We start from the raw sequence: 10,303 nt of genomic DNA, 5'->3' as shown, positions 1-10,303 counted from the left end.
GGTTCGGAGCGCCAAGGGACACGGCCGTGCGTGAGCGGGGCCAGAGCGGTGAAGAGGAGTGGGCGCCGTGCGGGGCGGCGACCGCGAGGAATGACGGGGCGGGGGGCGGCCCGGCGGGGCCGGTTTTGCCGGGCAGCAGAGGCGCGGTCGCAGCGCGACCCGGGCGGGGAGCACCGGGCGGGCACGGTCGGAATCGAGCCCCCGGCGTGCCGCTCTCAAAGGGGCAGCTCGGAAAGGAAGGCGCAGTTGGGCGCTCTCGGGACGGCGGTAAGTGACGCTTTTTTAGCACCTGCCAGGACCTTGACGAGGGCTGGTGCCACTTCCGCCACACTCAAGATGGCGGACGCACTAGGCCCCTTTGAGAGGTGTCGCTGCCGATGCCTGCCGCCGGTCGCGGAGCAGTCGCCCGCCTCCGGTGCCGCTGACCCCATCAGCCGTGTCCTCGCTCCGGGAAGCACCGCGGAAAATCGCGCGGAAAGCGCGGGGCCGGCGTCGGAGTCGGGGCCGGATTCAGGCAGCCGAATAGACGCCCTTGTGAGGGGCGGCGGGGGCCCTTAAGTGTACCACACTAAAGATGGCGGATTGACCGGAAGTGGCTTCTGCCAGCACCCAAGATGGCGGCGAAGGGCGGAAGTTTCGTCGCAGCCACACTGAACATGGCGGTCGTGTGCACCGTTTTCTGACCTTCTCAATATGGCGGTAGGGAAGCGCCCCCCCCCCCCCCCCCCCCCCCCCCCCCCCACCCAAGGTGCGTCTATTCGGCTGCCTGAACGCGACGCCGACGCCGACGCCAGCCCAGCGCTTGCACGCAATTTTCTGAGGCGTTTCCCGCTATGCGGACACCGACTGTGGGGTCAGCGGCGCCTGGGGCAGGCGGGAGCATTCAGGCAGCCAAATAGACGGAGGGGGGTCCTTCCGGCCGCCATCTTGAGAAGGTCGAATAGCCACTGACGCAATCGCCACATTGGTGCGGTCCCGGTGACTTCCGCCCTTCTTCGCCGGGAGCGGCAATGGCGGAGAGCCCGGGGAGCAGCGCGGCCGGGCCGGGGGCACCGGCGCGGGTGCTCCGGGCTCGGAGGTGAGCGGGGAACGGGGACAGCCCCGAGCGGACGGTGGGAGCCGCGGGGGATCGGTATTCCGGCCCAGGGATGGCTGCCCCGGCCCAGGGATGGGTGTCCAGGCACAGGGATGGGTTCCTGGACTATCTAATAATATTATGTAACGATCGTACAAGAAGATCTATCTAAAAAATCCTCCATGGTCATCCTTCTCCCAGCCCCTCTGTGTTTTCAGGATCTTGGGGGAAGAGTTTGGGTCTGGACAAGGCTCTCGGGCACAGGGTGGGATTCTTGGGGTGCAGGGCCAGGATTTGGACTCGATGCTCCCTGCGGGTCCCTTCCAGCCCAGGAAATGCTGCGATCCTGTGCCTCTGAGGGTGAAATAAAAGGCACCGGTGGGGTTTGTGCCCGCTGTGTTCACGGCCCCGCCGGCTCAGGGCGGGTTCAAGGCGCAGCTGCCCCGAGCCAGCGGGACCGGCCGGGGCTGCTCGCTCCCGGTGCTGCCGCCTTGTGGGGAGAGCCCGGCACTGCAGCCCGCACAGGCGCTGGACCACGGGATCGGCGTGGAACAGCAGCGCCGGGGGAGTGCTGAGGCAGCGCAGGGAATGCTGCGGTCCCAGGGAATGCTGCGGTCCCAGGGAAGGCTGAGGCGTCCCCTGCCCGGGGCACTCGGCAGCAAATCCCTGATGTTGAGCAGCAAAAGGAAAGTTCTGGGTTAGTGGGAGGAGGTTTCTGGAGTGGAGCTGGGACAGGTGCTGATCCACGCATGGAATCACGGGGTGGTTTGGCTTGGAAGGGACCACACCAAGATCATTTACACTCTGTTTGTTGTCTGGTTCCACCGCAAAGAACATCCAGAATTGCCACCTCACCCTCACGGACAGCAGGAATGTCTTCCATAGCTCTTGTTTCGGAAAGGGAATGGCTGTTGGGAGCTCTGGCAGGACCAGGTAAGAAGAGAAATGGGATCATTCTGGCTGCTGCTGGAGGTGGTTTTCTGCTTTCAGGCTGTTCTTCTCATTGATCCTTTCACAGCAGTGTTCTAGGGCACATTTGAGGGTAATTCCAGGAATTTCAAACCAGATAAAAACTGGTGGGGAAAAAATGAGAACCTGATCTATTTCTGGTAATTCCAAGCTTCTCCCACAACACCGTTCCAGGGGAAAGCTGATGAAAGGGTAAAGATGCAGAGGAACAAGTGCTGTAAACCCCCCAGGCTCTCTGACAGAGCAAACCTTGCAGTACTCCCAGCAGATCTCTTGGAGAAAACGTGGGATCGCAAGGTTTTGCAGGAAAGCAAAACAGGGGCGGAGATGAGGGAATAGGCTTCCAGTTCTTCCTTTAGCTGAAAGCCTGGGGGAATTGAGAGGGGCCACAAGAACTGTTTGTGTAGGAAAATGGGAGTTTGGGGGCTGAATCTGAGTTTCTCTCTGGGGCGTTTTTGAGGGAAAAGCTGAGGTGCTGTTTAAGGGAGAGAGTGCACATTTTTGGGATGGAAAAGGTTTGATCAATATTGTAGAGGAAGTAAAATGTTGGGGGTAAAAGTGGATGCAATCTGGAGGGGGCAGAAGGAATATTTTGGAGGCAAAATGGGGAACTGAGTAGTGGACAGATGGGGAACATTTTGGGGGCAACACTTGACAAACTCTCTGGGGTGGAGAACGAAGACATTGAGGGAAAAATGAGGTGATGAGCAGTGGGCACGTAGGGAAGGTCGTGGGGGTAAATGTTGAGAAAAGCCCCGTGGTATTCAAGAAATCCTTGGAAGCAGGACTGAGGAATTCAGTGGTGGAAAGATAGAGGAATTTTGCGGGGGTAAAACTTCCAAAGATCTAAGAGTTGAGAGTGAGTGTTTTTAGGTAAAAAGGATGTCTTGTTGAAGTTGGGCGTCTGGATTGTGGCATTTGTGGATCACAGGGTGTTTTCGCAGAAAGTAGGAGAAAAAGAAGACTCCCAAAGCCTCGGTAGCTGTGTTAAGAAATCCCTCGCAGGGAAGAAAGGTACCTAAACCTCCTAGAAGTAGGGACTAATTAGCACGGGAAGGGGAAAACCCACCCCCAGTGGGAGAGAGCCCGCCGGGTAAGGGAAGAGAAGGATGCCCTTAAGAAGGAGCAGGGAAGGTGAATTTCTCGGTTTTCTAAAATGTATCAAAAAGTTTGGAATCTGGGTCTGTGTGGAGGCCGGGATTTTCTCGGCCATATGCAGAGCCCAGCACTAGGAATAAAGTTTTGATATCCTTCCAGCACCCAAACGCAACAGAGGGAATCCTGGAGGAGGTGGAAAACGCTGTCGCTCCGTCGGTGGAATTCCTGGGAAATGGAAAGCAGCAGAAGCAGCAAGAACAGAGTTGGAAGCAGGCTCCAGCCGGGTAAGGCAGACACCAAATCCTTTGGAATTAGAAGTGGGCAGGGGTGGGAAGAATTAATTCTTACATTCGTAGCCCATGGATTCCTGAGCAGGATCCTGGCAGGGAAGAGTGCAGGGATCAGACTGGGGACTGATCCCAGCTGGGGGCATGAGCCTTGGAATTGGCTGGAGGGAAGAAAGAGGGATCCTTTGAGCACAAGGATCAGCTGTCAAATGTGGAGATGGCATCAGACAATTCCTCGGGAGGGTTTCGTTCCTGGGCCAAATCGATCTCCTGCCTTGTGAAGGAGCTCAGAGACCTGGGAAGAGCCCAAGCAACGCAGGGAATGCAGTGGCAGATAAAACTGCCGGGGAACGGTGGGGAAAAGCATCGAACAGGGGGCCTCGTTTTGTACAGGAACGGTACCAAAAAATGTCCAAAAGAGCAGGAATCCAATGGGATTTTACGTATTCCTCGGAGACCACAATCCAGTGGGAAGGCTGAGAGAAGGAAACAAAGCCTAAAAAGGCAAATGAGCCAAATCCTGCCCAAAGCCTCCAATGGCCACATTCCCTGGCATTGCTGAGGACTTCAGCCGAGCTCCAGGCAAAAGGTGAGCCCCTATGGAATCCTTTCTGGGAGACCATATCCAGCTGGGACCCTTCCTGGAGAAGGCCATGGGATATGGGTTATCCCAGGTCCAGAGAATATGTCATTTCCTTGGAAAAACACTTGGATCACTGCATCACTTTCTTGTTTCAGGCTCACCAGTCAGCCGGGCTATCCAAGTCCATCCTCCCCAGCGGGGAGAGCGGGAGCACGTCCGGCCATGGAGAATTTCTGGGAGAGCCCGGGAGAAGAAAGAAGGCTCCAGCTTCACAGATCTGTGTCATAACCCATCCTGTCGGCCGCTCCTGTTTGATCCTGGTGCATTTGTCCTCTTGGATTCAACCTGAGCAGCGCTAATTAATTGCTGGCAATGAAGCAGCCTTTGGTACTTCTTTTCCACAAAACCTCTCCATCCTGCCCTTCAATCCTGTTGCAAACACGGGGAAAACCCAAAACTCCGTTTTTTCCCCTCTCCCCTTCACTTTGCCTCCTCTTTTCTCGCAGGCTTTGGGCTATCCAGGCTTGCATGTGGATTAGGCAGAGCACCCTGTAGGCTCAGCTCCAGGTGGGATTGCAGCGGTGTTGGAAGCACCAGGGATTCTCCCAAGGTTTGGTGTGAGGAGCTGCATCTTGGGAGGGGCTGGGATTTTGTGCACTTCTGGGGGTTTTTTTTCCTGTTTGCCTTTTGGGCCGCCTCAGAGAAAAGGCTGAAAACCGAAGGAGCTGAGGGGGGGTTCCCAAATTCCTTTCCAGCCCTTCAGAGGAGGCACAAAGCCACGTGCAGCTGAGGAGAGGGATGTGAGGAGAACGGCAATAATGGAGCCTTGGGACTCTGCACTTCATTCTTTTCACGTGTTTGGAGGTGCAGGAAATGCCAAACCCCACAGGAATTCTGTGTCTGTAACATCGGGTGCAACCTTTTGAAACCCAAGTGCTCAGAGTGGGGTTTTCCCAAGGGTAAATCCCAATGTGACATGGCAAAGCTTCAGTGAGGATTTCCAGGCTTGACTGCACAGCTTTTGGGAAAGCTCAGTAGCCAAACAAGATCAGATTTCTGTCGGATTTGGATCAACCGTGGCGTTTAAATCTGGGACAGCTCAGCTTCCCGGGTGGGAAAGTGCTTGGAGTAGCCGAGAGTTGAGCCGTTTTTGAGAATTCCAAGCGTTGTGTCCTTACGCTCCTTAATACAGCGTTTAAATAATTGATCCTGAATGGAGCCAGTATCAGAGGGATTTGTTAGAGGGGCAGGAATGTTTTTTCACGTGGCAGTGTGTCGGGATAGTCAAGACTCCTTACGTCAGAATTAATTGGTCTTCTTTCTTTTCCCTTTTGTTCTTTCTAGATTGTGGCTGAGTGGGGAGAATATTTGGGATAAAGAAACGAAATGCCCGAGGGAAGCTTCGTGTTCCCGTGGGGATGCTTTAGGCGCGTGCAGCTTCTGAGCTGCACCGAAAGTTGAGGCTCCCCCGGAAGCCTTCCGAAGCTGGAAGGGCCGGGGAAGAGAATTCCAGGAGAGGTGTGGGAAGCGCTTTCTGCCAGGTCTGGACAGCACCGAGGTGGGAATGACTTCAAAGTGTTCCTTGTCCCTGTCCTGTTCCCAGCCCAAGACAAAGTTGGTGTTCCCTGAGCGGCTGCGGTTCCCTGGATGTGGCAGGAGGAGGTCTCTGCCGGGGAGTGGGAGAAATGTCCCTGCCCGGTGCCGTGTCCTTGGCGGGCAGAGAGCGCCGATCGTGGCAAGGGGGGTTTGTGAGTGTGGAATCAATCCTGGCTCCTTTTTAAGGGGGTGTTTTAATGAGTCATCAGCAGGGACCACTTTTAGCCAGCTTTAGTTAAGTTCCTTTTGCACAGGTTTCATGTGGCTTTGATGGTGAAATCAGCAAACCCTGAAGTTTGCCAAATTACCCCTGAAAAGCTTTAATGAACCAATCCTGAGGGAACTGGGGATTGCATATCTGGGATCTTATGGCCCTTTGAGGCCATGTTGGGTTTACCCCCTGATTTTGGTGCCGAGGGAAACTCCAAGTTAAGAATAATCCAAATATGAAGCACTTCTCACAAAAGTCAGCTTTGCAAAGCTTTATTTGGGCTAAAAAAGAAAAGATGGGAATGCCCTTGGCAGAAAAGCAGCTGTGAGGCACAGCAGGCTTCAAATGCCTGTCAGCAGGCGCTCCAGGAGAAACGGCTGCTGGCTGCGGGCATCCTGGGCTTTCCAGGCAGGTTTTGTAGCGGATTGCAAGGCAGTTCTCCTGCCTCTGGGGGGTGGCACCTGCATCCCACTGGAAAGGGAAAATGTGGAGAGAGCGGCAAGCGGGAAGACGGTTGCTGATGTGTGTCCTTGGATTGCAGTTCCTCCCGGTGAGTCTGTGCTGCTGGAAGTTTGAAGGAGATCAGTCCTGGAGTACGTGTGGGTTCACCGGTGGGGCTTGGGAGAGACGCTGGACATGAAATTCCAGGGATGTTCCCCTTGCTGGAGTGAGAAGCAGTGGAAGCACTTTGCTGTGTGCTTCTTCATCGCCTTCGCCTCGGTCCCCTGGGGCTCCAGGTAATCCCCTCTCACCTTTGCTTTTCCAAGGGTCTCTAAATGAGGGCTTGAGCTTTGGTGCAGCTCCCTTTACAGGGAAGATGTGTTCCAGGAAAGGTCTCCTGGTCTGGACCGATGGCGTTGCAGGAAGAGCAGGAAACGCCAGAGCTCCTGTGGCTCCCTCATCTGATTTGCCTGCAGGCAGCAAGGATCATTCCCAAGTGTCATCCCCTGGCTCCGTGACTCGGGGAGGTTGTGTTCCCCCAAAGGCCAGGGGCCGCTTTGTGTTGCAGCTCACGAAAAGTCCAGCTCGGTGGTGCTGGGTTTGGTTTTTGTGTGCAATGAAGGCACTAAAAAATTCCCCTCCTTCACTGGCACAGCCCTGGAGTGGGAGCAGATTCCCCTTATCCCGGAGTTATCCCGCTCCTGCCCTGGATCCCTGCGGTGCCGTGGCAGGTGAGGAGACTGAAAGCTTTCATTAGGAATTGGGGATTATGAGCACTGACATTTACTGTGCTAGAAAGTCCAAGGGACAAATTTGTGCCAATTAATGTCACGCCTTTAACTACGAGGATCAATTCGTGTTATGCTTGTACCAGAGTCTGGTGACAGAGGGGGTTTCCAAAGGAAGTCTTGGTCCATGGAGGCCTGTGCCCAAAGAAAATGCCAAGAGAACTGAGGTATGAAAAACAAAGGTCCTTTATTTATATAAGAGCAGCAACAAAAACGAGCTGCAGAACATATTTACATTGTAAGAACCTTTGTAACAACAACGATCTATAGAACGTATTTACAAGAACATATCTATCAAAACTATCTTAAACGTATTTACAGAAGACAAAAAGAAACGCTAAAACGTATCTACAGAAGGGTGCCATCTCTGCCCTGGATCTCCGTCAGTCCTGGAAGAAAAGCAAGTGACACAGTCATTGCAGTCAGGCACAGAGGGCTGTTCCATGTGCCCCAGGCTGGGACACACTGGCAGAGCGGGACTCTGCTGCCAGCGCTGAGCCTGGCTGGGGCTGGGGGTCAGGCCCCAGGCACTGGCATGGGGCTTGTGTGAGCCAAAGCAAGTGCAGGACAGGCTGGGGATGGTGCTTGTGCTGCCAGAATCCAGCCCACGGGGCACCGTGTCCCTCAGCGGGGCACCCAGCCCAGCCCCAGCCTGGCAGCAGGGCACCCACTCTGCCTGTGGGGAGCACCTACCTGTCCTACCGCTGGAGTCCCTCTTCATCCCAGGACCATGTCCTCCTCCTCCTCGTCTTTTCCATCCATATCCATGTCCTCACTGTAGTCTTCCATTTCCACCTCCATCTCTTCCTCCATCTCTTCCTTCACATCAACCTCCATCTCTTCCTCCATCTCCTCCTTCGCATCCACCTCCATCTCTTCCTCCATCTCTTCCTTCACGTCCACCTCCATCTCTTCCTCTCCAGTCTCTCCTCCATCCACTTCCATCTCCTCCTCTGTATCAGTCTTTATATCCACCTGCATCTCTTTCTCTTCGTCTCTGGAAACCTGCAGATGTAGCAAAACCTCGGAGTGGGATCCGTGTCCCACAGCATCCCCACAGAGGCACTTAGGTGGTGTCCATTTCCATGGAATGGCACCTTACCTTCCTCGGGATGAATGTGAGCATCTGGCAGGGATGAACGGCAAAATCCAGGCACAAGAGACCTTTGGGAACTCTTGGGAGTAGCGGAGCAGGGGCCAAGCAGGGTGACGGGTGCGTAGGCACAAGGGCGAATGGTTGTGTTGTCCTCTTTGCTGGATGCTGGGAGCTCCGGTGTGAATGCAGACCGTGACATCACAATTGACAGGAGTCCAGGGTCACCGTGGAGTGGACAACGGGGATCATAGAATGATGGACTCCCTGAGTGGTCTGGCTTGGAAGGGACGCTAAAGATCATCTTGTTCCAACTTGAGCAATCTTCTACCAGAGCACGTTGCTCAGAGTCCTGTTCCCACGTGGCCTTGGATGTTCGCAGGGATGGGGCATCCACATCCTCTGTGCACAGCCTGGGCCAGTGCCTCAGCACTCTGTGTGAAAAAGCAGCTTCCTTAGAGCCAACCTAAATCAACCTCCTGCAGTTAAAAGCCATCCCCCTTCTCCTCTTGCCACTGGCCCTATTGAACACTGTCCCCATCTTTCCTATGGGACCCTTCAAGTCCTGCATGGCCACAGCAAAGCCTCTCCAGGGCCTTCTGTTCTCCAGGCTGAACATTCTCAAGCCCACATGGACAGCAGTGACTTAGATCAGCAGAAATCAAAGCTGCAAGGTAGCAAATAGCACCAGGAACTGAGAGAGGGAAGCTTTAGACCCAGGCTTGTCTCGAAATAGACAAAATTAGTAAGAGTGCAGGGGCAGATGGTGGGACACTGGCTCTGTTCTAACTGATGAATATTTTCTTTTTTTCTTCTTCTTCTTTTCTGTCATGCTGACCCAGGTTTGGCTGTTTGAAAGGAAGCTTGGCACAGCATCCATTGTCTTCTCCATTTGTGAAACACCGAGCAGAATCTGAGCAGGCTGATGGCGCAGAGCAAAACCTGCAAATATCTTGATAATCCTGAGCCTGGGGGATGCAGCTAAACCCAGTCCAAAGGAATTTCTGGAAAGTCGAACCTGGTTTACATTTTCTTGAGTTTGGCTGTGCCAGCTTCACCAGACATTTATAAAAAAGCAAACAAAAAACTCCAACCAAAAAAGACAAAAACCCAAACAAACAAACCCACACAAACCAATCAAACAAACAGATAAAAAACCCCAAATCAAACCAAAAGGAATGAGGAGTTCATAGTAGTTGTGAGGATATCACAGCAGGCGAACGGCTGCTTCCCACAGGACCACCATAAAAAGCCACATGGAACAGCTGCTCCAAAAGATCCACACCAGGGGCAATAGAAAAAGGGATACATGGCAGCTTTGGGGGTAGCTCCACATTGAGGTGAAGGATGAGCACTCCGTGGTACAGATCCAGCATTCCCCACACTCCAGGCCGCTCTTTGCTCCTGATGAAAGACCCTTGCAGGACTGTGGCCCTTCTCAATGCAATGTAAATCATCGCCACAGCTCTCAGCTGAGCCACTGGCATTTCCAGAGCGAGATTCAGGCACAATCCTACTGCCTCGGAGCATCTGTGGAAGATCCTGAACTTCTTCACCCCCAGAAACACAAAGCAGCTCAGGCTTTCCCTGAATTGGGTCTTCAGAGGAGGTTTCCAGTATCTCTGAGATTTGTTCACCCCTCAGCACGTGTGACTTTATGTACAGTGATGCATTTGGGTTCCTTCCTCACCCCTGTGTGCCAGAGAGAAACCACCCACGTGGATGAAGGATAATGTGTACAGGAAAATTTATTCCTGGATTGTCATTTTGCTTCACTGTCACTTAGTTAAACATGGTCCTTATCTAAGAAGGACTTAGAAGAAATGTGTAGGAATTTTGGCTCTGAGAGGAGCAGAAAGCACATTTTCTAAAGCAAATTCCCAGCTGATGCAGCTTCCCTGGCAAAAGAGTGATTCCCGTTCATCTTCCTGGGAAGAATGTGAAGACCCATTCAGAGATCACAGGTTCAGCTGGCCTTTGGCTTTGTGTACCTCATTTCACAGGTCCAGTTTCATTAAAGGAGGCTCAAGTTTGCCTTGCAACACAGAAGTGCTGTAGCTATTCCCAGGAGAAAACCAAGAAATGACTGTCCCACGGTGTGGTCACTAGGTTGGTACCCGGGGTAGAAATCCCACCACAGTTGTGGCTCTGTGAGCAAAGAG

The 10,303-nt window shown here is 53.6% G+C and overlaps 1 protein-coding gene and 1 long non-coding RNA gene across 10 annotated transcripts; one reads left to right on the top strand and one right to left on the bottom strand.

Annotated features, from left to right (window-relative positions):
• Positions 1-1,724: 1,724 nt before the first annotated feature.
• LOC116446601 lies at positions 1,725-10,180 on the top strand. 8 transcript variants are annotated; one of them, XR_004241284.1, is made up of 8 exons: positions 1,725-2,008; positions 3,302-3,426; positions 3,823-4,018; positions 4,168-4,399; positions 4,519-4,622; positions 5,357-6,556; positions 6,648-6,991; positions 8,984-10,180. It is a non-coding gene; the product is annotated as an uncharacterized LOC116446601 (long non-coding RNA). The 8 variants fall into 8 exon arrangements; XR_004241286.1 differs by lacking the exon at positions 6,648-6,991 and adding an exon at positions 4,768-4,876; XR_004241285.1 differs by lacking the exon at positions 8,984-10,180 and adding an exon at positions 7,135-7,379.
• Positions 7,217-8,986, bottom strand: LOC116446600 (ribosomal biogenesis protein LAS1L-like). 2 transcript variants are annotated; one of them, XR_004241278.1, is made up of 3 exons: positions 8,151-8,986; positions 7,742-8,053; positions 7,217-7,437 (listed from the first exon to the last, which is right to left on the bottom strand). XR_004241278.1 is itself a non-coding variant. In XM_032114720.1 (2 exons), exons 1-2 carry the CDS (start codon positions 8,172-8,174, stop codon positions 7,766-7,768), a joined length of 312 nt encoding a protein of 103 aa, XP_031970611.1. In that variant the 5' UTR covers positions 8,175-8,986; the 3' UTR covers positions 7,217-7,765. The 2 variants fall into 2 exon arrangements, 1 of the variants encoding a protein (XP_031970611.1); XM_032114720.1 differs by having other exon boundaries at positions 7,217-8,053.
• Positions 10,181-10,303: the final 123 nt, after the last annotated feature.

The sequence above is a fragment of the Corvus moneduloides genome, chromosome 7 (genome assembly GCF_009650955.1).
Source record: "Corvus moneduloides isolate bCorMon1 chromosome 7, bCorMon1.pri, whole genome shotgun sequence".
Classification (NCBI taxonomy): domain Eukaryota; kingdom Metazoa; phylum Chordata; class Aves; order Passeriformes; family Corvidae; genus Corvus; species Corvus moneduloides.
This window is presented reverse-complemented; position numbering and strand designations above follow the sequence as displayed.

Bases quoted from the DNA above. Each gene is read 5' to 3' on its own strand.
- LOC116446600 (XM_032114720.1), bottom strand. From the start codon at position 8,174: ATGCTCACATTCATCCCGAGGAAG. The intron at 8,054-8,150 runs GTAAGGTGCCAT...CTACATCTGCAG, and splicing joins TCACATTCATCCCGAGGAAG to GTTTCCAGAGACGAAGAGAA.